This window comes from Pangasianodon hypophthalmus, chromosome 5 (assembly GCF_027358585.1).
Source record: "Pangasianodon hypophthalmus isolate fPanHyp1 chromosome 5, fPanHyp1.pri, whole genome shotgun sequence".
Lineage (NCBI taxonomy): Eukaryota > Metazoa > Chordata > Actinopteri > Siluriformes > Pangasiidae > Pangasianodon > Pangasianodon hypophthalmus.
In genome coordinates, this window is record NC_069714.1 from 16,439,695 (window position 1) to 16,465,006 (window position 25,312).

The window sequence follows — 25,312 nt, forward strand, 5'->3', positions numbered from 1 at the left end:
AAAAAAAAAAACATGCTCACTTTGTAGTTAGAAGATATAATCCTGAGAAAAATTCTGAGCCCATCCAACAATTATAATCCACATAGGAATGTAGTCCATTCAAAAGTAATTATTAAGTGGTCACCTTGTTAAGTCAAGTGTAAATAACCTTAAGTGTTAACAGAAGTGACTTACAATCGCCTCATAGGGCTCAAGTGTCCTTGCTGATGACGACAAGATCTGAAGACCAAAGTAGACAAAAGTACACTAAAATCCTTACCTGAAAACAATGCCAAAGCAAACTGAAACTAACTCAACTGTGTATCCTCAGTCATCATGTTACACTGTCCTATCTAATGAGGAAGAACATGCTAGCACGAGACCTAACACTCTGATGCTTGTGTGTAATTACAAACACAATAAAACTCCACCGTCAAATTATAATAAACGTGTGACGTTAGTTTATGGAGTAAACACGTCTGGTGGTCTGTGGAAAAAAATCTATTAAAATAATCCCTTTTGCCAGTGGTGAGGCTTGATTCAGATATATCCACCCAGCTCAATTATAGCCTGTTTACAGAGCTCGGAGCCATGTGCAATCATCTCTCAGCTCAACCTCAATATAAAGACTATGCAGAAAGACTTTTCTTATGTGGTCCAGAAGTACACCACATAAGTGTAGGTTTCCTCTCCAGATTTTTAAAAGGAGGATCAGCTATGTGATGGGACAGAGAGGAAATCCACAGCTTTGGCATTTGCTGGAACATAGAACCCTCCACCATGGAAACCTGGTCCACAGACAAACCGAAACAAACCCATGGATAACGTGACAGCTCGCATGTCAAAGTCAATAAATTAAAATTGGCAAAAATCCACTCTTACCATAATAAATCTTCATTATTCAAGATTTATAGCCTACGAATGTGAATGATATGACAGTAATGATGATTATATGATTTCAGAGGCCAGAATAAGTGGAAAAATAAATTTCATCAGTCATAAACACAGATAAATAGAGAGCTCTGTGTTCACTGCACATTTTTGTTTGAGTTCAGGATCTCAGCATAGAGCCATTCAGATGGATGTTTAGTACAGTAAAAATATACTCTAAATTGGGTATGTTTTTAAATGTTTTCTTTAGCATGCCTGTGTGAGGATATTTTAATTCCCAGTTGAAAGTTTATACTCAGTAAATGTCAGGTTTGGAATTATCTCACGGAAATACCACTGTAATGCTTTTTGGGCATGGGGATGCTTATCCAGGTTTAGTAAATATCCTGCTGTTTTAAAGAGTAATGCGCACCAAAAAGATTACATGCTTTGCCACAATTTGGGCTTGACCCAGGTCTTGGGCCACATTTATGTTTTTTAGAAAAAGTCAAATATTAGAGTGTTTATTCTTCTTATTATTATTATTTATTTATTTATTTTTACATAAATATGGTAGTTAATGTCAGCAGAAAACAGCTCAGTCACCTATTCTAGCTTTTGCTCTTCACACATCATCCATAGTGGCATTCTTCCTAAATTTCCATAACAATCAAATTGATATAATTGTAATCGTGGTATATTATATGTGATATTTCTACATTTCTATTCACTTAGTCTTACTGCAGTTGATTCAGTTAAATACCTTAGAGCACACGTGGATGAAACAGGGTGTGTTCGTTTAATTATGCTTGCATTTAAAAAAATGCAATAAAAAAACAGGAACTCACCAGGCCAGCAATAGGTGTGGAAAGTCTGTTAATACTCTTGATTATGGCTGGCTTGATCTTGTTAACTAGACTGGAAGAAGGGAAAGAATGAGCAATCTCACAATCACACACTGATGCACTGTAAGGTGCATCTGAATGAGTTTATGGCCTCTTTTAATGTTTCACATGTGGCTTTGCTGTACAAAACCATCTGACCAAAATCAAGTTGAGCTTCTGTTGTAACATTTAAACATTTAAAACTATTAAAGTATCCAGACAAAAGAAGTTGATTTTACTGTAAAAATCTGAATCCAAAAAATAAATGTTAGCATATTGTAACATTCATTCTTTATCTAGATAGAACCTTATAATACTATGATCACAACATATTGTATTTATATATTATGTACTATATATCTTTACTATGTGACTTTTTGTCATATAGTACATTTTTTTATGAAAAACATACTTTTAAAGATGTGTACTTTCTTCCAATGTGTCTATGTTTGTACAGATCGCTATTAAAGTATCCAGACAAAAGAAGTTGATTTTACTGTAAACATCTGAATCCAAAAAATAAATGTTAGCATATTGCACTCTTTTGCAGTACATTGATATGGATCAAGTACTTTGATATGAATATTCTGTGATGTAACACAGCCATTACTGACTCAGACTGTAATCAAGCAATTGTGCAACAAGAGGTTTCAGGAGGGAGTAGCGAGCAGCTGCGATGTAAAAACTGCACTCATCAGGATGCTGACTCACTGATGTGACACCAGGGTGTCGAGCCAGAAATGCTGACCATCTGACCACGCATCAGACCAAAAGCGCCCAGTTACGTACAGAAACGGAGCTGAAAACCCTGAGCTTGCACTAGCCCTGACAAATCTCACCTTCACTGAACAGCTGAATCTCACCCACAGCATGCTATGCCATTCAGATTTCCACGTGCAGTGACCGTGAAACACTTAAATAACAGCTGTCCTTCACACGCTTCCCTATCAGCAGTGATATTATCTACAGCGTGCATGTTTCCTAATGTTGTGCTCAGCTGTGTCTAAGTCCTATGTGCTAAAATTGGCTGCTTTTAATGCCCTAATCTAGAATTACTGGAATGGGCAGAACAGTTTTCAGTACAACAGCAACAGAGCTATTTAGACAAAAACAAGAACAATGCAACACCCAGTAACGCATTCATTTTTACCATTGTCTCTACACAGCCTGGTCTATGTCAGCTCTGGTGTGATTTCAGTCATTCCTCATGTTAATGTAAGAGAAGAGATACTATATAAATTTTAACTGAGACAATAGCTACATAACAGGATACTGTCAGGGAAACTTAAGTCATACAAGGCACAGTAACCATTTCTATGCATTACACTAAAATAATTATTTCTCTATAATAACAGAGTATACACTCTTACATACAATACTGAGTGATGTTTAAATTTCTTAGCAGTTGTTGCAATGGGGAAAACAGTTCTGAGAGCTCATAACAAAACTAAATCAACGAATTTTTACTTTGAACTATTGGCTGAGCTGCACCATAAAGCTAGCAGAGAAACAGTATTACTTACCAACACAAAAGAAGCCCATTACGGAGAGAACTCCGGAAATCTCTGCTCCCAAACCTCTTCTTGGTGACTGCCTGTACTGTCAGAACAAACACAGGAAGGTACAGTAGGTGAGAAGGTAAGATGTGCATTAGGAACGATTTTCCAGACTTTGTCCTGCTATCCTAAACTGACCTGCACAACAACACGGTGTAGTTTCTGGTGCAGAGGCTTGGCTTGCTTGGTTCACCTCACTTTTCTGCCAGACCTTCTGCAAACAGGGCCGGAGCCCAGCAGCCAAACCACAGAGAACAAGAACATTTAAAAAGAATGTGACCATACAGAATAGAACGCTAGCCTCATGCCTTTCCAATGATTTTAAGCAAGTGATGCAGGATATAGCCAGACACCCTATTGTTGCTTATCCACAAGAGGAAATACTTATGTTGTTTTTATACCCCCTTTTACACCGTGCTCTCTGAGCCACTGTTTTACAGCTCCTCAAACATGTTCTACTAGAGAGTGGGGGAATGTTTTGTCTTATCAAGAAGATATGAGATTGTTTTTGCTTTGCTACAAGAGCAAAGGTTTTATGATATCCCTTTCCAATAGGAACAGGTCGCTCTTTTACTCCAATGTAGATAGGAATAAATACGAGATGGATGTAAGCCTGTCTTGTGCAATTAGTCCAGGAAACTATTAGGGTCAAAATCTAAAAGATGAAGCTTCATATTGAGCTTCATGATGTATTTCCATTAACAATAGAAAATTATATGTATTTACAAAAATAGAAAAAGTGACTGTAAACTGCCATAAAAATAATAATGATGATTAAAAATCATCCATTAATTGACTATCCCTTGAAATCAAATGGTAATGACAGTCAGTACAGCTCAGTGTGAGAAACAAGTAAAACTGGATAAGCTGGGATCAACAGGTGCTGCCTAAAAATCCTGAGACTGGTTTTCTGTCGTTGTTCTCTTCAATTAGATCAGAGACGTCCAATCCTAGCTTTCTAACCAAGCATGAACAATCTAGTTGCACTGTTTTAATCAACTGATCCCTGTTTTCAAACCAGTGTTGAGCAGGTGTGGCCCCTGCTTGGTTGGACTGAACCTGCAGCTATACAGGTGCTTTATGACCAATATTATGAACCAACCACAGCTACAAAGAACACATGCCATGTTTTCAGAAAAAAAGTAGAGGGAACATAATGGTGTGTTTCAGGTGTGCTGGGATGGAGAGGGCAAAAATGTTGCTTCTCTCAGTTTACTGTTTCATAAGTTACCCTAACAAATACACACAATAAATCTGAGCCTATGCTGAAATATTTTTCTTTTGCTTAAAATTCTGTACATTTTCACTGAAAATGTAATAAAGGCCTATTAATATAATACGTAATAATCTAATAAATTCCAATGGAAGTTCCTTAAATAAAAAAAATTGCTATGTGCAAACAAAACATAACCACCCACACAAAGCATTTGGCTTTCTGAGCTGTGCAAATGCATGCAGGCAGGCCAGCATGCCAAAGAATTTCAGTATTTAAGCCCTTAAAATCCCATCGCATTATTCAGGTATTCATCTTAAGACATATAATCCAATGACTACTACAGTGAGACTAATGGTAAAAGTATGTAGTTACTAGAGTGAGGAATGTGTATGAGGACCCACTGATAAATCCTGCAAAGTGAAAGGGATTAAGCAAAAACAGGGAACACTGAACATTTGCATTATTATCACTCATATGATGGGTCATAAGAGATTAAATTTTTTTTTTCTGGTATGCGAACCATAGCCAATTTTGTCCCAAACTACAACTGACCCCATCACTGAGGCAAGACAAGAATGACTGTACCATGAGAATCAGAGTCATGGAGTCTAGCAAAGGAATGTGGGCATGTGACAGACTACCCTTTCCTCTTACACGCAAACACATACACACTCATTAACAGCCCTGTTAAGTGGGTCCTCCCATGTGGCAACCTGTTAATCATTCAATAGGGACGCCCAATGTCACACTACCTTCCTACACAGGACACCAGGCTGCTCTGAAATGCTCCTGCCAGAGACCACGGCCCATCACTATGAAGCTTTATATACATGCAAAAAGCCAGTGTTCGACTAAACAAAGTCAGTGTTTTTCACTGGAATAGTGAAATGTCACATGGTTTGAATGATTATAATTATACAAAAATAAACTGCAGCCTACTGTTTGGGCCTGGATTGGTGTATACAGGAGCAAGAGGAAGGATGAATGATTAGGGTGGGGTTAAATAATATATGGTTTCTGACCTTTACAATGAAAAATATTCATAATATAATATAAAATCTGTCCATATTGTGCAGAGAACATTTCGGGCTAGGAGGATTTCTGTAAAGATTTGTATATAAAAAAAGGAAAGAAAGAAAGAAACATGAGTAGGAATCAAAAATAAAATTATTTCTGCAAATTTGACAAAGAGTAGAACAGAAATGTTCAACTAGTCTGAAGTTAAGAAAACTTCAGGCAGTTACACAAAAAAAAAATTATTTCCCAAAAAGACAATGATTTTGTTATCATTGAACTGCAGCTGAGACAAGACAAGGATAAAGTGCTTATTACCATAAACAGTACTTTAAACGTTAATGCCACTATACAACACTGTGCTGTTTTGTACTAATGTTTAAAAGGGCACTATATGACACTTCCAGCCATCTTTGTGAAAGTATTGTATACTTGTACCCATGCTCCCTCCCTCTGTCCAGCACATACTGCTCAGTGTTTTTAAGCACTTTCCCCATCTGAACTGTACAAATATGATACTAAGACTTACCTATTAATTCCAGAGCTAAACACACAGCTTGAAACCAGAGTCATTTCTACCATCCTAAGAGCTCCTACAAATTACATTGTAATAAGCCTGATTTCAAAATGTTGAACTTTAGCTTTCTTTTTCAGGTTAACAATGTATTTCATATTACCAGCGCGCCCTCTAGTGGAATAAAAGAAAACTCACATTATAGGAGCACATTTACAGTCAAAGGGTTGTCTAAAATTTGATAGTATTGGTGTTGCTTCCCAATGTTTTGCAACTTAAGAATCTACATCAGACACCAAAACAAGTGTTATGTTACTGTATTTTCACAAAGCCAGCACACACACTCACCAGGCCACTTTAATAGGGACATCTGTAGCCCTGCTCATGTGTGCAATTATCAGCCAAGCATGTGGCAGCAGCAGAGCAATGCATAAAATCATCGAGCTTCAGTTAATTTTCACACCAAAAACTGAAATGGGGAAAAATGTGATCTCAGTGGCATGGTTGTTGGTGTCAGACTGGCTGGTTTGAGTATTTCAGAAACTAATTAAGAGATTAAACTAATTAAACTAATAAAGGGATTTTTATGCACAACAGTCTATAGTTTACACAGAATGGTGTTAAAAAGAAGAAGAAGAAAAAAAAAAAACATTCACTGAGCAGCAGTTTTGTGGGTGGAAATACTTTCTTGTTGAGAGAGAGAGAGAGAGGTCACAGGGGAATGGCCAGACAGGTTGGAACTGACAGGAAGGCTACAGAAACTCAAACTACCACTCTTCACATCCATGATGAACAGAAAAGTATCTCAGAATGCACAACACTTCAAAATTTGATCCCATGGGCACTGGCTCACAGAAACTGGACAGTTTAAGACTGTAAAGATGTCCAGGCAATGCTTTTCTAATGTTTAACAAAAGCAAACACCAACATCGGGAAAATGTTGATCTGACAAATCATTACAAGTCAACATTTACAAAGAGCTTAACCTTTAATGTAATTTTATGCATCATGAAAAGAGAATCTGTCTGGAGCATGTTTTACACACAGGATTCGTTCTTTTGCAGTGTTTAGAGAAACCACCACTTAATTCTGGTCTAATTTAAATTAGGTGTCAGTATGCAGGACAGAGCAGAAAAGGCATAGTTATAATTCAAGTAGTAATTGAACATAATTTAAAAAAAGCCTATAAATGCGTACATGGACACATTCAATTTCTTTTGTTTCATTATTAATGACACCTCAGGTCAAAGAAATTTGCAGCAAAATATTAGCAAATAACCATTTTTTTTGTAATCCACTGTGTAAGAATGCAAACATTCTAACATTTGCGAATGGCTGGCAGTTTCTTCTTGAGTAAACAGAAAGTAGGCGAGTGTTTTATGCTTTGGAGAGAGCCACAACAGTGAAGCGGAGCTCTTGGGGATCACGAGCCATGAATTTCTTACAGACCTCTGCAGCATCCTGCAAACAAACAGAGATAAATTCTCTCAAAGTCCTAAATTACAATCTTAAAATCTCCCTCACTTCCACACAAATATCGGAATAGCTTATCTTAATAGCCATCTGAATAGCTGAGTAACAAGTTGTTCCAATACAAAAACAAAGTGTTCCATGGAAAGCAGACATATTTACCTCAAGGAAGCTGTCCTCTGTGGTTTTCCCATGAACTATTGGAAAAGGTTTCCGGCCATCTGCAAAGTAGCCAAACTAATTGCTTAACGTCTCCATCATCACATGGCTGTGCAGTGTTAGGTGGTAAGATCTGATCTATTTAATATTATTTAAAAAATTGCAAAAAATATATATTACCAATTACTTACCCAACTCATATAAATGCCCTCCAACATTCACAAAGGCAATAAAATGTAAATCCACCTTTTCATCGACACTGGGAGCCTGTTAAACAAGTAGTTAAAAAACAAATCATTATTAAGATACGAATAAAGAAATGATTTTCATATCATATCTAGGTCTAGGTTTTGCTGAGAGGTAGGGGATCACGGTTTTGGAACACCCTTCCCAATACAAAATTATTCTGACTGATCACCGTTATGCGACAATGATAACGGGAGTGGTCTTTTCCAGAATGATAAGAATGACCTCATCCACAGGGCATGAGGAATCACTGAATGGTTTGATGAGAATGAAAATAATGTAAATCATATGCTATGGCCTTCAGATCTCAACCCAACTGAACACCTATATATTATTGGACTGATGTGTTAAATATCATTCAGTCATCTCTCCACTGCCATCATCAAAAAACCAACTGAGGGAATACCTTTTGGAAGAATCACCTAGGCTCTAATTCTAGAGCCGTGTAAAATCTATGCCAAGGCTCAGTGAAGCTGAAGCTAATATTTGGGCTACTACTCATATATTTTATGTTGATTTTTTCTTTTGTCACTCATCGTCAGTTCATGTGACTCAAAGGTGACTTTGTCATAGGATTTAACCAACCTCTGTCTGTCCCTCCTGAGCACTTGACTCATGTGTTACACGGATACTCTGAAATGGACAAAAATATATATTTAAAAAAAAGAAAGAATAAAAGAAAACACAAAACTTCCCAAGACAATTTCAACTACCTAACCAACAGGTTACTGAATTTAGTTCAATGTCTCTTGACAACAGCACATAATATTTAAACAACCTCATCTTTTTCTAGGAAGGCTGCTTTCTCCTCCGGGCTCATCTTAGAGGACTGCATAATAAACACCTTCAGTGGTGAGTCAGCCTCTGCAAAACAGCAATCACCCATAATTCATTACAAATATTACAGATATAACACTGAGTAAACCTATAATCAGACACTAAGTGATAGCATATAAATTTAATCCAAAACGAAATAAAAATGTATTAGTAATAAATAGTAATTGGAATACATAAAAAAATGAAAACCTTAAAACACAATTTCCATTTTAATAGCTCAGGAAATAATCGCTTACCAAACTCAAGATGTGTTTGGTTATTTGCTACTGCATGAATCAACCCTATTGTCCCACATGCATTTCCGATAGTTTGTTTCATGAAGTACACCTCTGATGACACTTCCTGTCCCTGTGCCTTAATCTTTGCTTCCTCCTCCAGTCTAAATGACTCGTACTGTAAAAATAAAAATGATGTACAGGAAATTAGTGATTCCATCCTTACTAATTCTTATCCAACATTGACGCTAACACACTGAATCACACACCAACATTACAATATACACACACATATATATATATATATATGTGTGTGTGTGTGTGTGTGTGTGTGTGTGTGTGTGTGTGTGTGTGTGTGTGTATACACATACACGTACACACATACACACACACACACACACACACACACACACACACACACAAACACACACACACTCACTGTCCACTTCTTTAACAGGAACACCTGTACACAATCATACAGATACAGGTACAGAGCTTCAGTCAATGTTCACATTAAACATCAGAAAGAGGAAAAAGTGTGATCTCTGTGACTTTGATCGTGGCATGGATGTTGGTACCAGATGGGGTGGTTTCAGAAACTGCTGATCTCCTGAGATTTTCACACACAACAGTCTCTAGAGTTTACACAGAATGGTGTGAAAAACAAAAAACATTGAGTGAGTGACAGCTCTGTGGGTAGAAACACCTTGTTGATAAGAGAGGTCAGAGGAAAATGGTCAGATTGGTTCGAGCTGCCAGGAAGGATATAGTAATTCAAATAATCATTCTTTACAACCGTGGTGAGCAGAAAAGCATCTCAGCATGCACAAAACATCCAACCTTAATTTCAGTGGACAACAACAGCAGAAGACCACACTGAGTTCCACTCCTGTCAGTCGAGAACAGGAATCTGAGGTTATTATGGGTACAGACTCTCCCAAACTGGACAACTGAAGATTAGGGGAAAAAAATCATCTGGTCTTTTTCCAGTCTTCAACTGTCCAGCTTGGGTGAGTCTGTGCCCACGATGGCCTCAGATTCTTGTTCTTGGCTGACAGGAGTGGAACCTGATGTGGTCTTCTGCTGTTGTCTCTCATCCACCTCAAGGTTTGAGGTGTTGTGCTTTCTGAGATGCTCTTCTGCTCACCATGGTTGTAAAGAGTGATTATTTGAGTTACTATAGACTTCCTGTCAGCTCAGACCAGTCTGGTCTAGGTCTCCTCTGATCTCTCTCATCAGTAAGGTAATTCAGCCTGCAGACCCTCTGCACACAGCATGTATATTGTTTTTCAAACCATTCTGTGTAAACTCCAGAGACATCATGTGCAACATCATGTCATGTGTGAAAATCTCAGGAGATGTTGCTTGCACCAAAATCTGATCCTTCTACCAGCATGGATTTGTTCAAAAGAATCTGGATTTAACCAACTAGACAACTATTCCATTCCTCAACGTTTCAGTTTTAATGCTTGTGCTTACTTGGGACACACTTTCTTGTTTCTTCACTGACATTTCTTGGCACACAACATGTTGTTTAGCTCTTCTAAGAGAAATTGAATAGGTCATGTGTTCTCAGATGACCTTCTGCACACTAATCTTAAATTTAGATATGACTGTAGCTTGTCTGTTTGCTTGCATGCTACTTGCCATTTACCTTTGAATTCTGTAATCCTCAAGCTGTTTTTATTTTACCCTGATGACAGATCACTCACAGTCCGTCCGTCCCCCCACCATTCTCAGTAAATCCTTAAAGTGGTTGTGCTTAAAAAAATTCCAGGGTGATGGAAGATGCCAGAACCGGCACACCCAACACCAACTATCACACCACGTTTAAGGGCACTTGTTTCGCTATTCCTATGTTTAATACCAACTGACGCCTGAAGTGCTGGTTTATACCACACACACACACACACACATCACAGTCATGTGACATATGTCATGTTGGAATTTGGGTGGAGCTGAGTGTGTGCTTAATGAGCTGGCAAATATTTATAGTGTATATTGTCAGCTGTAGATCATGTTCTTAAACATGTTATCATTTTATTCGTTTCACTGTAGTTTCTGAATAGTTTATAGTAGTTACTGAAGAATATGCCCTAAGATGAATAATTGAATAATATGCCCGGACTTAGGTTAACAAAGCCATCTGAACATTCCTCATTTGACAAATTATTGGGATGACATTTATCAGTTTGAAAGTGCTTGAGCCATCTTTGTACCTTTTCCGTGACAGGGAAGAGGAGCAGGACAGCACACACAGGCCTTGGCACCATCGTAAGAAGCTCTGAGTCCAAACTATATACATCTCCAAACTGCCAGCTAGGTACTAAGCCCAACTGTCGTAAAAACTACAAGACACAATAAGTCAGACAGACGAAAGAAGATGGCATTTTAGTGGGAGATGTAGAAGTGATGAGTTATGAGTCATGGCGTGCGCCTCTCAGTGATAGTGAAGGTCATGAAGAAGACTGTCACATCACTTCTGACTGCTGTGTGTGTGTGTGTGTATATATATATATATATATATATATATATATATATATATATATATACACACACACACACACACACACATACATACATACATACATACACACATACACACACACAAATACATACAATATATATCACATCACATATATGGTGATAAATAATAAAGATAAGCACCATGGGAGTTTAACTTTCCTCAGTTAAGAAGTTATTAGCTGAGTCACATTAACATGTGACTACACCTGACTGTGGGTTAGCAGAAGCCCAGAACTGAGTCAAGCCATCTACTCACTTGGTTCATGACCTGGAAGAGAGACAGCAATCAAACCAGTTAACGCAAATAGTGTCTCAAGTTTAAGCTCAAGAACGTGACCTTAAGCACAGGTTTAGTGCAATCTTAATGCCTAACCCACTGAGTCACAGTAAAAGAATAATTACTGTATTCATTTTAATGGCGATCTAGCTAGCACATTGAATGAAAGTAAAAGCTTCCATACTTCAGGATTAGCCTCCAGGGGTAACCAGCGTTGTCCTTCCATTTCAACTAAAGTCCCAGGTACTGATTTTAGCGACAGAGTAGTACAGTTCCCCCTCGATATGTAACGAGGATATATTTAGTCCAAGCGTCAGATTTTTTTAATGGCTAACAGGTAATCATATGGATGGTAGTAAAGCGAATGCTACCAAAAAACGATAAGCTTCCGGTTTCAACTTATTGGATCCTTCAAAATAAAAGTCCCGGGTTTATGAACGCGGAGAAACCGTGGCTGAATATTAATTGTATAAAATATATTTGCTTTTTACACTTTTATAAAATATTTCTACCATACTCATTATGGAATTTAAAGTCGGGCTATACTATAGAAAATCACGAAATTAAGTACAATTTCAGATTGTGCAGCAGGAGGCAGTAGGGAGCATTGGGCTGTTCGCGTGAGCTAACGCGCAGAGGAGACGAAGAAGAGTTCGGAGTTTCCGCGGCACTGTTTGTGTTTGAATCGACAGTAGCATCTAACTGAGGTTTGTGTACAAGCTTAGCTTACATGTCAAACATGTTGTAGTCGTATTTAGACAGTTACTTTAACTTATATGACCTTTCTCAATTAAATGTCTAGTCTACTTGTTAGTTAGTTGACGGAACTGAACGTTTATATCAACTCAGCTGCTAACTAACTGATCAAGCTTGTAACAGCATTAGAGTGGCAGAAGCTAGTTGTATTGTTGGGTTCATTGGGTTCACGGGGTTCATGTTAAAAGAAAAAAAGATATGTAGATATTCTAGCTAGGTATGTTAGAAGTAATAAGCAGTCAAATGCCTAGGCTAGCTAGGTTATTGCTAGCGTTTGACAACATAAATGTTAACTAACAGTTGTAGTGTTTCTAACAGTCTCATTATTTCCACCATGCAGCCTGGACTGCAATGACTCTTGCAGTGGCGATGGAGAAGAAACCAAACACAATAAAGCAGACTGCTGCCAAGATAAAGACAAAAATTCACAGTAAGATTTCCATGTTTATTTGGGGTTTTTCTTGCATGCCTTGTAACACCTTGTATGTCATTCATGCATTTATTTATTTATATTCAGTAGTATTTTGGTCAGGGTCTCTGTGGATCTGGTGTCTGTCTCGGGAACACTGGGCATGAGTCGGGCGTGCACCCTAGATAAGCCACCAGTCAATTTCAGGGCAGCACACACACACACACTCTCTCTCTCTCTCTCTCTCTCTCTCACCTGGGGTAATTTAGAGTCGCCAATCCACCGATTAGCATGGGAAGTGGCAAGAAGCCCACAAGGTGACACTCAAACCCGGGACCCAGAAGCTCTGAGGTGGCAACGATACCCACTGCGCCACCATGACGCCTTCTATGACATGACATCTGACTGTTGATTCTGTTTTCTTTCAGACACATCATCATTCTTCAAGCTCTCTTTGAAAACCAACAACAAGGCCCTTGCCTTGGCTCTGGTCGCTCAGAAGCAGAAAACCAGGCAGCTTGAGATGGAAACGGTGCGTTTACAGAAAGATCTGCAGAGCCTGAGCTTTGACCTTGCCATCCAGCGACATAAAAATAAACAAATGGTGAGTCTCTGGAGTTCATAGAGGAAGGACAGACACAATGATGCTAAAGGCTTTTTTTTTGATGATTTTTATTAAAAGAGTTAGATTTAAGGTTCTCAATCCAATCTTAGTGTTCCCAGCCAGTGAGTTAATTTGGCTTTCACAAATAATTCTTTATTTTTTATTTGTGTTTAATGACTGTGTGATGTGGCAAAAGTCATCTCCTATGAAGGCTACTGTACAGCCTGAATATAATGGCCAATTCCTCTTTCAACTCCATAGTTTACGGTTCTGCGGGAGTTCTACAATACCTCCATCAACTGCATGGCCAAGGCAGTGGACCTTATTTCCAAAGAAGAGGTAATCCATTAGTAGTTATTTTGTACGTGGTCAATGCACAAAATTATCTTTGCAGGAATGTTTGTAACAAAGCTGCAATTTATTATAATAATTTATTCCATATTAGGGTGTTGAGAGCTTGGACACAGAGATCACTGAAGGTATGAAGATTCATTAAATGATGTGAAACAGACACCTGTGTGTACAATTAAACAACTATACTATAACTTTTTGCATTAGCTTGTCTCATAGCATGATCATGTGCTGTAAGATTAATTTTGTTTGTGTGATTGGTTTATAGATTCTTCTCAGACTGAGAGAGATTTAACTGCATTGTTCCCTGAGCAGAAAAATAGAACCAGTCTGTCCAACTGTGGGCAACAGAAGAATGTCCAGGGCCCTAGTGGAAATGTGTCAATGGTAAATGATGGTCAACCTCAGAGATCTTCACCTAAAAGCAAGGATAAGCCTCCCAGTCCAGAGGTGGACCATACAGCACCTCAGAATACTCTGTATGACTCAGAGATGGAGATCACTGTAGTTGACAATGTTGCTGAAATTGTCACAGTTCAGACCAAGCCAAAGAAGAACTCTAAGGATGATCAGAGAAGAACTAGAGAAAACAGTGAGTCTAGTTCAGCAAGGAGTAGAGAGAGCAATGTGCTTAATTATGATGAAGCAGCAGTGGAGTCATCTTGTCTAAAGGATACAACTGTGAATGCGTCTATGCGAACATCCTGCGAAACACAACTCCGTACAAGTACACACACTTTTGCTAGCAGCAATGAAGAGGAGAGTTTGCCTCAGCGGATGGAGCCTCCGTCTGAGGAGGAAGAATCAGTCACTGCACGCAGAAAGACTCATGTCACCTCTCGTTACACAAAAAACAACAGGCGACTGAATTCCCAAAAACACATTGCAGGATATACCGATACAAGGCAAACTTATGTAATCTCTCCCCATGAGTCCAGCTTTATTTCCCCCAGTGATGATTTAGATGATTATTTTAGTGACCAAGAAGTACAAAATCAGAGAAGGGGCAAGGAAATTTTAAATGACTTTAATGTATCCAGAGACAAAGGCACTGAAAGTGAAGCTGAAATGCTGAAACCCCAGAACAACAGTGCAAACAGCAGGAAAACATATGTAATCCCACACAAGTCAAGACCACAGAGCAGGACGACTAAAGTTTCATCTTTCAGTATGGATCAAAGTGTAAAGGAGAACGCTGAATTAACTGATGTTCACAATGACGTCAGGGAAATCTCGGTCCGCTCAGAAAAACGTCAAAGCAAGCAATCAACTCGGCCACTCTCTCAGACGGATGAATGCAATACACTGAGAAATAGAGGAACATATGTGATTCATACAGGTCAGATGTCTGCCTGCAGTGACCTCCTGAATCATACATTAGACACTCATGCGAATGTCACATCTGGGGAAACCGCAAATGCAGTGACGTTGGAAAGCACACATGATGCACAGTGTACCTCAGGTATGATTGAGGGGCAGCAATCAGAGCAAGAGGTGTCTCAAATACCTGAAAACAGAAGTTTTTTAAAACACTCAAGGGCTGCCGGCGATGAAAGTCTTTTAGAAAATTCTCCAATAGGGCGCACTATAGCCCAGAAGCTCAAGACAGTGGTGATGAAAGAAAGAAAGAAGAATATTGCAACAAGAGAACATGCATCAGGGAAGAGAAGAAAGCACAAGTCTAGCTCTACACAGATTGGTGACATTTTGCCAAAAGAAATTCCAGTACCAGGTGACAATATAAAGAAAAACAGCACTTCCACTAATGTGTTACAGGATGTAACAGAAGGGTTAAATTATTCTGCTCTTGAGGAAGCCTTTATGGATGAGCATGTAATTGAGACTGAGGACACAAGCAGCACTCATGTGAGACACTTTGACCACAATGACGACTTGGATACCGTTAATGACATTGGCGTAAATATGAAAGATGTCAGTCCAAAGCATCGCAATATTCAACACCACAAGAGCAAGTGCAGAGAAACTTATTCTGTTTTGTCCAATTTCACTTCACAGTTAGAGGGAAAGGAAAATGTTCTGGTTTTCAGCAGCAATGAAGAGAGTTTAACTGCAAATAAAGAAAGTGAGATTTCTTTTGTTACAGATAGGACATGTGTTCCTCATCATGACAGTGATAGCCAGTCAACCCCAAGAAAAGCAGAGCAGCTTAGGCAGAAACACAGTGGATTATTCTCTGAGGACAGGCCACCATGGGAATCCCTTGATTTTGGTTCCACTGGGAGTTTTACTTATGACAATCTTGACAGTCCTGTCACTAACCAGAAGGCTTCACAAGAGATTTCATCACGAACTATGGACATTTATGAGGAACCTGGGTGGAACGTGTCACACCAATCTCCAGGTAATTATAGATTTAAAAAAGAAAAAAAAGAAAATTGTCAAATGGGGCAATACTAGAAAAGTATTCTCCCTATTGTCTGGAGATCGCAAAGTTGAATCCTGATGATGCCGTAGCCGGGAGTCCAATAGAGCGTAATTGGCCATGCTCTCTGGGTGGGAGGGCTGGGGTTATTCTCACCTCTGTCAATCAGAGCAACACTAGCCAATTGTGGGCATCTGTGAGCTCATGTATGCGGAAGAGGGCAGTTAGCTACCACTTCCTCTCAGTGTGTTCAGCTGTGCTGTGATGCTGCAGTTCAAAAAGATGCAGTTGGCTGGCTTTACGTGTCTCAGAGGAAGCACATGCTAGCCTTTACTCTAACCTGTTGGTAGCTGTCGTGTGATAGGGGAGAGCTAGATAGTGGCTGGAAATTGGCAACTGGCCAAAATAGTAGAGCATGGAGGTTAAAATTAGTAATAATAATAAGCTTGTCAGATCACAGTTTGTGCTGTGTTTTATTATTATTTTTTTTTTTTACCTATAGCTGTTTTATGTTTAAATTATAGATGAGAGGGCAATGAAGAGCTTAACAAACAGAGACTTGACAGGCAATCCTTTAGGCCGATCCCGCAGGAAGGCAGCTCCTGTGTCATACAAGGAGCCACCTCTCAACTGGTGAGAATTGTTTTGTTGATCTTCCATACATGAAATGCTTTAGCTCTAGCTGCATTGTACGGTTGCCACTGCTTTTAATTTTTACTAGGCTTTTCTTTTTTTTCTTCTTCTTCTTCATTTCGCAGCAAAATGAGGCGTGGGGACAAGTTCTCGGATACCAGATTTTTAAGTTCTCCAGTGTTTAAAGACAAAAAGAAGAAAAAGTTTAAGAAAAACATGGAGTAAACCACCTTACCCATTGTGAATAGAATTTGTACACTTAACGTTATACAGTTAGCCTTTTTTTTAATGTTTTGATTGTATTTCCTTTTTTGTTTTTTAATATTTCAAAATATTTTTGCATCAGCATTTTTCTAATTTAAATGACTTCTCATTACAGGGTAATTCAGAGAATCCTTTGTTTAAATGGCCTATGAAATTCCATCTCTCTATTGGTTGCTATGTTACTAAAGTACTGAAGTGACTGTCAAGTAGTGAATGAATAATTCAGATAGTGTTCACCTGAGACTTGTACTGTTGCTGCAGAATAGTCTTTGTGCCTTATATATAATACACAGTAAGTGGTTAGATTCTGCTTGTCTTTTGTTTTTTTTTTTTTTTACTTTTCTTGTATGTGTTGAATGTGTTCAGGAGCATTTGGTGAGTTTGACTCTTTTATTATTTCAGTCGGATTAAAAGACTTCACCTGTGAAGGTTCATGTTTTTGCAAGTGTTCTCTTTTTTTCTCTATTTGTGTACTGATTTTGAAAGAATGTACACTTTGCACACCTTTCTACACATAACTTGTAAATTCTGGTTTGTATTGGTCTTCACAGATGTCCTTTTGAATTCAAAGTCATACGCATAGGCCGCTTTTCCTGTACAAAATAGGATTTCACATTTGCACTGTGTATGTTATTGCCCTTGGACATAGATTAACCTAGAGGTGAGTGGAGACTGAAATATGAATGTGTAATGTTCTATAATATTGTTGTCTTTTAGTGTACAGTGCTTTTTTTTTCTTCTTCTTCTTCTTCTTTTTTTCTTTTTTTTTTAAATTCGGATATTATTTCAGTGTGCACATTTGGAAATAAATGTCCTCCTGAGCCAGTCCTGATTGTTTTGTTGGTTATGTGAAACATGGAAACCAGACAACTGAAGCGAAACATTGAAGCCCTGCTGTAAGTCCCTCATGAGGCCTTCAATAATGAATGTGATTTGTAAAGATAAAAGCTCAATTAAATAGTCTATTACTCTGAAGATATCTGCACATAGGCATGTTGGCATAGTTTCAACACCATAGTGACATTTTATGAATATGATAGAATATATATAATGTCGGTATGAGTATGATGCGGCCATCATTAAAACATTCAATGTACATTATGAATAATGTGACTTCTTTAAAAGGCAATATCTTTCTTATTTTATGAGTGGTCATTATATTGGACAAAAGCTCAGGGAAAATGGCTTTGACCCCAAGGGGAAAGGCTCTTCCTCAATGCTGGATGATCTGGTAAGAATCTGATTATATAAATAGAAAGCCATACTCAGTATAGGTGTACTATGTATGGTTTGTATGGTTTTGTACTCCATATTATGCAAATTACAAACTATTAAGCCTATCACTGCTAAAGATGCAATATGTAAGTGTTTTGACTTGAAATAAGATAAATGAGTAATCAAGAACTATGTGTAAAATGTCATATAGGTTCAGTTTTATTTTGTTCCCTTTGCAATCAGTCTGGCACTGTCCCAGTGATGTTTCCTCTGACCTTAACTGAACTAGAGATGGTTGGATTATTGATGATATTTTAGGTAGTAGGTCCAGAAACAGATGAAATGGATGTTTTTTGAGTAGAATCACAGTGCAAACTGTCTTCGCATCTTTAAGTCTGACTATGTCTTTATATACAGGCTCATTATGATTTAGCCATAAGTGTGGCTTTATGGTGGCTGAATGAGAAAAAGGGTCGAGATGCAAATGAACTTATGTGAGTAATGTGTTTTGTGTGATTATTAAAATAAAAAATGTTTATACTGCTCATTATTTTTTGCATCCTGAGTGTTTTCGCAGTTCTACCCTTGCTAGCAGATATTTACCTGTGAACTATCTTTGTAGAGGAGCCATCAGTCCCAGCCACAGTTACTGTCCTAATCGACTGGAAAGAGAGGCAATAATCCTCTCATCCTTTGCAGGGATGCTTTTGGTACGTTCATTAGATAGATCTATATACTGTATAAGGTTCATGTTGATAACCATGTCAGCAAAATAAATATTTTATATTTGTTCATTTCAGAATAGCCTGCCTGTAAATGAGATCCTGTCGCTGTATAGCTGCAAGCCAGCTGCCTCCTGCCCTCATCCATACACTAAAGTAAAGAAACTTGTGAGAATTTATAAAAGTGCATTGTTTTAAAATATGTAAGAAATAAAACACAACAGGGCGTGCTGTGATATGGCTCTGAAGTTAATTATTTTCCAATGACAGCATATTTTATTCCTCTTATATCACAGCTATTTTTAATTTAGTAATGACGTCATACTTTTACTTATTTAATTTTGTGGCACATCTGCGAGACAAGTTTTGTTATATGAGCTATAAATGGTAATAAGTTAATAAGACAAAAGTTGATAAGACAAAAAATTCAGCATGTCATGATACCAAGAAAACCAGAAAGCAAAAAGTCCTCTGTTCTGAAGACTCTCCTGTGGCAGAAAACTTACTGACCCTGACTAAGTCCAGACACTTCTTCCATAAATGAAAATAAATTTCACCTTATATAAAGCTTCACCATAACAATGATTTTTCTTTGTTAAATAACAACAAAGAAAGTTTTTTAATCTGTTTATTATTATTATTGTTAGATTATGTAGAGTGCCTGCCATACAAGTACCTGTGAATGAACTGTTACTATAGAAACAATAACATATTAGAATTAGCGCATTAATATAAACCTGTGATTTGAATTACAGATGGCACTTTTGTCTGAGCCGTGCCATTATAGAAAATTAATCAACGCTTTCTGACAAATTAGATTTGAGGATCCAAAAACCCTGTGGTATAGGTAATTATATATGTAATAAATATCAGAATATGGATCAAAGTATATAATTCAACAATACTTTATTAAAATTAGACATTGTTAGTCAGTGTTTTATGTTGTAGAACAGGGGGGGGCTCAACTTTTGAAGGGCCGGAGTCCACAGTTTGGTGATTTCCCTGCTCATTTACACACCTAATAAACTTGCTAGCCTTGCCTACTAACCTGGTGAGTTGAATCCAAGCAGGGAAAGAAAACTGTGCTGAACTCTGGCCCAGCATGACTGGAGTAGGAACTACTGTATCATCTCACCTCCACTGCTGTGATTTCCACAGAGCAACATCGTTCATCCTTTCTCCTTGTCCTCTCACCCATTTGCCATGCTCAGTTCTTTTAAGGCAGTAGACCGTTCAAGAAAACACAGTATGTACTCTATGTGACACTGTGCATTGACTATTCTCTGGCAGTGTCTGATATGTGTGCATCACAGAAAAATGCTTTTTGTTTATTAGCTCTGATGCTGAAAAGGTGGAATACTCTGCGTAATAAAGGAGCATCAGCAGAGTTGGAAGAGCTGAAGGCATCCTCCCCAACCCCCTCTTCTCTATCGTCTTTCAGTGTGAGTTCTTAAGAATCTGCCAGTAAATGAACCACTTCTTTTTCTCTCTTGATATATTTGTTTATAAAGCATTGTCTATTTCGCTGTATCACACATTTGTCTGATTGTCAATCTTAACACAGTTTATTATCCAGCCATCCATTATGAATCATACTACTATGAATTATTTAGCAAATACAGTTAAAATACAGTAGCAAATGCAGTTAAAAAATTTAATCTACAGTATAGTTATACATATAGTACCATATGTATTGTAACTCCATAGACTGAGTCTTACGCCAAACTGAACTCACATGTGGGTCCTTGGAGTTCAAGGGCATAACCTAAGCCATTTCATTAATGATCTGTACTCTGTTGTGTACAGGACAGTGAGGATTCCTTGAAAGAGCAAACAAAGCACTATGAAGGCTCTGAGGAATCGCAGCAGGATTGAAGACTCCTCATCCAGTAGCTAGTCTTTAAAACATTCTGGTAATGCTGTATATCTTTTAGATTTTATTTTTACCTTTAAAAAAACAACTCAGTTGTAGTTTGACCTTGTAGAAGTCTTGGGTCATGTTTAGTAATTTAAGTAAAAGCCAATGCCTAATACACTAGTGCATGAAGTGATATGCTATTAATATAACTTATTCACATAAAGTGAAATTTATCTACTATTTCTCATTATGCGATAATTCTATCAACATATATACAATTATTAAGCCTATTTCTAGACATTATATTTCTAATTTCAAGCTTAAAATTGTTTTGTTCCACTGGCAAATAATTTTGCTTCTTTCTAAAAATAAATGCTTTAAATAAATAAAATTATCTGTAGAATTTCAGCAAAAAAAGTATAAATCCATGAGAAATCAGCATGCTATGGTTTCACCTGACCAGGCTTTCCAGTAGCTTGCTACGCAATAGCTTTTGCTGGAAACTCTAATGCTGCTGTGTGGCTATTGTGGTTAACAGAATCATGATTGTGATATACTTGAAAAGTTCTGCTGAGAGAGTTATTTTCTGTAAATGGGGTATTTCTGGTCTGGAAAAACATGCACTACACCAGAGTTGACACCAACAGTCAGCTCAAAAATATGGTAGGGAAAGTGTGACTTCTCATGTTTATTTTTATTTATGGGGTCTGATATTATTTTATAAATATATCTGTTTTTTTGTTTGTTTTTTGTTTGTTTTTTTGTGTGATTGTGTTGTGCTGTATTGTTACATTAACCAGCAACTATTTCAAACAACTTTGTTAACGATGCTATAAATTCATTTTCTACTCCTTTATAGATGCACTGGGTTTTTTTTCCTTATAGATTGAGCTGAACATTTATTTGTTCATTATCAAATAGGTCCTACAGTTTGACAGATGCTCACTGGCATCACTGGCTCATGTATGAGTAGCCCAACTCTAGAATCACACATTACTGCTAAAGGCCTATGAGTAAAAGAGATACTGGGATGCAGTGAGTCCAGAGATGGACTCCATCCTTTGTCTTACACACAAATTTCTTTGTCTTACACTGAATAAAATGCTGTCAGTCATTTAGGGTTGTTCTCTTGCTCTTTTGAAGTGGTTTATTTTCCAGTAACAGCGCTTCCCAAAGTGTTTTATTTCTCTTACACCACAGCAATTTGCTTATGACTACAATTTTTTAATTTAGTAATGAATTACGCATCATATATTTTAACCATTTATTATTTAGTTACATTTAATGCTGGGGAACTTTCACGAAACAAGTTAGTTCTTGTTATCACTTACATTATAACAGCTATAAACAGTCATTCTCTCACCAGCCTATCTTTTTTTCTCTCTTGTTACAGAGAAACCGGAAAGCACAGAATATTTTACAAAGCATTTGCTTTGTAAATGTCTTAAATGTCTCAATATATCAAACCATATCAAAGATACCATATCAAAGATTATGCATTTTTCTTTGTTAAATGACACAGTATTTAACACAGTATTTAATCTATTTATTATTAGTCTTAAATTATGTGGAGTGTCTGCCATACAAGTCCCTCCGAATGAGCTGTTACTATAGAAACAACAACATACATGTTAGAATGAGTGTATTAATATAAACCTGTGTTTGCTTTATTGCTGGCACTACTGTGTGAGCCATGCTAAGAAAAAAAAAAAAAAACTAATGAAGACCTTCTGCGTTCAATAGCAATGTGGTATAAATTTTTATAATTATGTTTTTCCTAACATAATTACACAGGATCTGAGTTTTTTACTACAGCTTAGATTAGCAAATTATGTGCACAGTGTATTGTTTGTCTCTCAAATAGTTGAAATGGAATTATATGATACATATTCATTCCATACATTAACAGAGATAGATGCATATTTTTCTCTGACCAGATGCAGAGGTCTGCATTTGCAGTGTAGTTCTTTGACTGAATGGAGTATTCAGGGCAATTATCTCCACTTTACATGGCTCTATAAGTGAAACTGCAGCCTGTATTCTGTTTATGAATCCAGTACTGGCTTTGAATTAAATGTAGTAAACATTCAGTAAATGCTGTATAGTCTGGAAAACAGTAGTTCATACAGTACATGAGAGTTGGGACTGAGTACCTGGTCTCATTGTCACACAGCCCTTTAAATGCAACATGTACTTTCCATATTGTTCTGTTACTATTGTAACATGGACTAGTGGGTACCACACCAGTCCTTTCCCTTTGTCTTTGTATGTGGGGGAAAAAACAAAACTATCAGTTATGTATTCTTGCTTCAAATTACAGCACCAGTTTTGTTCACTAACACAACTGTAAACGGTTATGCTGTTAGTTCTGTTGATTTAACTGATAATACTTTGTGAAGAGGAGTATAAAAAGCTTGGGAAACAGAACCTCTCCACCAGACATCATGGGAAAGGTGGGATTTTTTTGTACCACTGTTTGTATTAAACTAAAGCATTAACTGCCTTACACTATTCTTATGAGTAATGTCACCATTGCTTTATATTCCAGATTATTTTTTACGAGGACAGGGATTTCCAAGGCCGTAGTTTTGAGTGCAGCATCGACTACGCAGATCTGCACTCCTATTTCAGCCGCTGCAACTCCATCAGAGTGGAGAGTGGCTGCTTCATGATCTATGAAAGGCCAAATTACATAGGTCACCAGTATTTCATGAAAAAAGGTGACTATCCTGACTACCAAAGTTGGATGGGTGTCAGCAGCAGTATCAGATCCTGTCGCATAATTCCACCGGTATGCTTGTTTGCCATTCTTGATATACTGTGGACTAAAGGTGAAACTGTATGAAAAAGTGATGTTATAATAACCAATCCTCATAAAATCACAATATTTGGTCCATAATGGTATCTGGAGTATATCAAAACAATATAGAAATACCATTTTTAAATTTTCCCTCTGTTATATTTTTTATTTAAAAATGTAGTCTTTCATATTTCAAATTACGCGCAAAAGCAGATCCTTTTTTCCAAATCTGTTGTGTGATAAATATAAATTATCTTTATCTCTCATTGTGTATCATACATTCTGAATACATTCTTTTATCTGACTTCAGTACAGGGGCTCATACAGACTAAGACTCTATGAAAAAGCTGACTTTAATGGTCACATGATGGAGTTCACGGATGATTGTTCCTCTGTTTCGGACCGTTTCCATCACCGCCGTGTTTACTCCTGTAAAGTGATGAATGGGTATTGGATCTTCTATGAGTATCCCAATTACAGAGGCAGGCAGTACTTCCTAAAACCTGGAGCGTACAGGAGGTACCGCGACTGGTGTGCTACTTGCTCCATTGTAGGCTCTTTCAGACGCATCACTGAATTTTAAATATTGTTCTATGTATTAAAGAGTATTTTTCCTTCATAGAAATCCATTTTATATGATTTGTTTGCTTTTCTACAAATAGATAACATTGAATGACAAGCAGGATGAATAATATTTAAAGTATATATATTTATTAATGGTGCAGTGGTATCTTCATGGCCATAATCATCATTCTTTGAAACTGTAACGTTAACAATAAAAAGTTGCTTATTACAAAAACATTTAAAACATGAAAATTATGGTATTAAGTCATTAATAATATCAATATCAAACAGCAACTGAATCAATGGTGATGCAAAATAAAAATTTGTCAAGCTGTGCTGCAAAAGAAAGCTACTGTTTTAGCTTCCATTTGTGAATCTGCATTGGCTTTGATATTAACTTTCAACTGTCTGTGTAACTAATGCTCATATAGATATGTTATAACTAAAAGTATATTAATTTAATCACTATCAATAATATTTGATAGGGTCTTATACTGTGCATAAAATATTTACTTGATTTTGTGTATATATATATAAAATACTCAAATACTCAAATACTCTGCCCTTCCCTTTGCTCCTCCATGGTGTTGGGTACACTGATAACACACAATGTCAAATGCCCTGGAGATAAGAAAAAAAAAAACAGCACCTCCTCAGGATACCACATATAATACCGTTTTAAGTCCAGCAGCTGCGGAAGGGCTGTAACAGATGCCCTACTCAGCCAAAAATCATGCTGAATGTCCCCCATTTCAAAAACATGCCTCCTTTTATATGATCTGTTACGCTTGGAATATACAACCAACCTACTCAGAATGAACGAATCATCAAGAATCAGTGTTTTGTATCATTAATACCGCAATTTCTATTTTTTTAAATCAAGGTCATTACTGCCAAACCTTTAGCCATCAAGTCCCTGCAAGACACCAACCGACAAGACGGCATAGGCGTCAAGGCAGCTGCCTTCTGTTTTGCACACACCCAAGAAGA

At 37.4% G+C, this 25,312-nt stretch overlaps 5 protein-coding genes across 7 annotated transcripts in view; 3 read left to right on the top strand and 2 right to left on the bottom strand.

Moving 5' to 3' along the window:
* Positions 1-3,808, bottom strand: part of lmo7a (LIM domain 7a) — a 33,432-nt gene extending 29,624 nt beyond the window's left edge. The window contains 3 exon segments of the mRNA XM_053233950.1: positions 1,698-1,767; positions 3,257-3,332; positions 3,428-3,808. Of these exon segments, the coding sequence (XP_053089925.1) occupies positions 1,698-1,767; positions 3,257-3,332; positions 3,428-3,572 (291 nt within the window). The 5' untranslated portion in view covers positions 3,573-3,808.
* A 3,194-nt stretch (positions 3,809-7,002) lies between these two features.
* On the bottom strand, positions 7,003-12,163 carry uchl3 (ubiquitin carboxyl-terminal esterase L3 (ubiquitin thiolesterase)). 3 transcript variants are annotated; one of them, XM_026947885.3, is made up of 9 exons: positions 11,948-12,163; positions 11,743-11,754; positions 11,180-11,308; positions 8,982-9,138; positions 8,687-8,772; positions 8,494-8,541; positions 7,854-7,929; positions 7,666-7,724; positions 7,003-7,494 (listed from the first exon to the last, which is right to left on the bottom strand). In XM_026947885.3, the coding sequence occupies exons 1-9, from the start codon at positions 11,987-11,989 to the stop codon at positions 7,411-7,413; spliced, it is 693 nt and encodes a 230-aa protein (XP_026803686.1). In that variant the 5' UTR covers positions 11,990-12,163; the 3' UTR covers positions 7,003-7,410. The 3 variants fall into 3 exon arrangements, with proteins under 3 accessions (XP_026803686.1, XP_053089924.1, XP_053089923.1); XM_053233949.1 differs by having other exon boundaries at positions 11,628-11,754; XM_053233948.1 differs by lacking the exon at positions 11,743-11,754.
* A 97-nt stretch (positions 12,164-12,260) lies between these two features.
* On the top strand, positions 12,261-17,595 carry sgo2 (shugoshin 2). The gene is made up of 8 exons (XM_026910114.3): positions 12,261-12,470; positions 12,860-12,949; positions 13,357-13,532; positions 13,794-13,871; positions 13,978-14,011; positions 14,152-16,245; positions 16,791-16,899; positions 17,025-17,595. The coding sequence occupies exons 2-8, from the start codon at positions 12,871-12,873 to the stop codon at positions 17,122-17,124; spliced, it is 2,670 nt and encodes an 889-aa protein (XP_026765915.3). The 5' UTR covers positions 12,261-12,470; positions 12,860-12,870; the 3' UTR covers positions 17,125-17,595.
* An 89-nt stretch (positions 17,596-17,684) lies between these two features.
* On the top strand, positions 17,685-22,393 carry LOC113525953 (uncharacterized protein C2orf80). Its single transcript, XM_026912646.3, has 9 exons — positions 17,685-17,824; positions 17,954-18,059; positions 18,313-18,394; positions 18,796-18,872; positions 19,001-19,088; positions 19,179-19,256; positions 20,259-20,346; positions 20,436-20,542; positions 20,907-22,393. The coding sequence occupies exons 2-9, from the start codon at positions 18,019-18,021 to the stop codon at positions 20,973-20,975; spliced, it is 630 nt and encodes a 209-aa protein (XP_026768447.3). The 5' UTR covers positions 17,685-17,824; positions 17,954-18,018; the 3' UTR covers positions 20,976-22,393.
* A 454-nt stretch (positions 22,394-22,847) lies between these two features.
* On the top strand, positions 22,848-24,668 carry LOC113525955 (gamma-crystallin M2-like). Its single transcript, XM_026912648.2, has 3 exons — positions 22,848-23,411; positions 23,507-23,749; positions 24,069-24,668. The coding sequence occupies exons 1-3, from the start codon at positions 23,403-23,405 to the stop codon at positions 24,339-24,341; spliced, it is 525 nt and encodes a 174-aa protein (XP_026768449.1). The 5' UTR covers positions 22,848-23,402; the 3' UTR covers positions 24,342-24,668.
* The last annotated feature ends 644 nt before the right edge of the window (positions 24,669-25,312 follow it).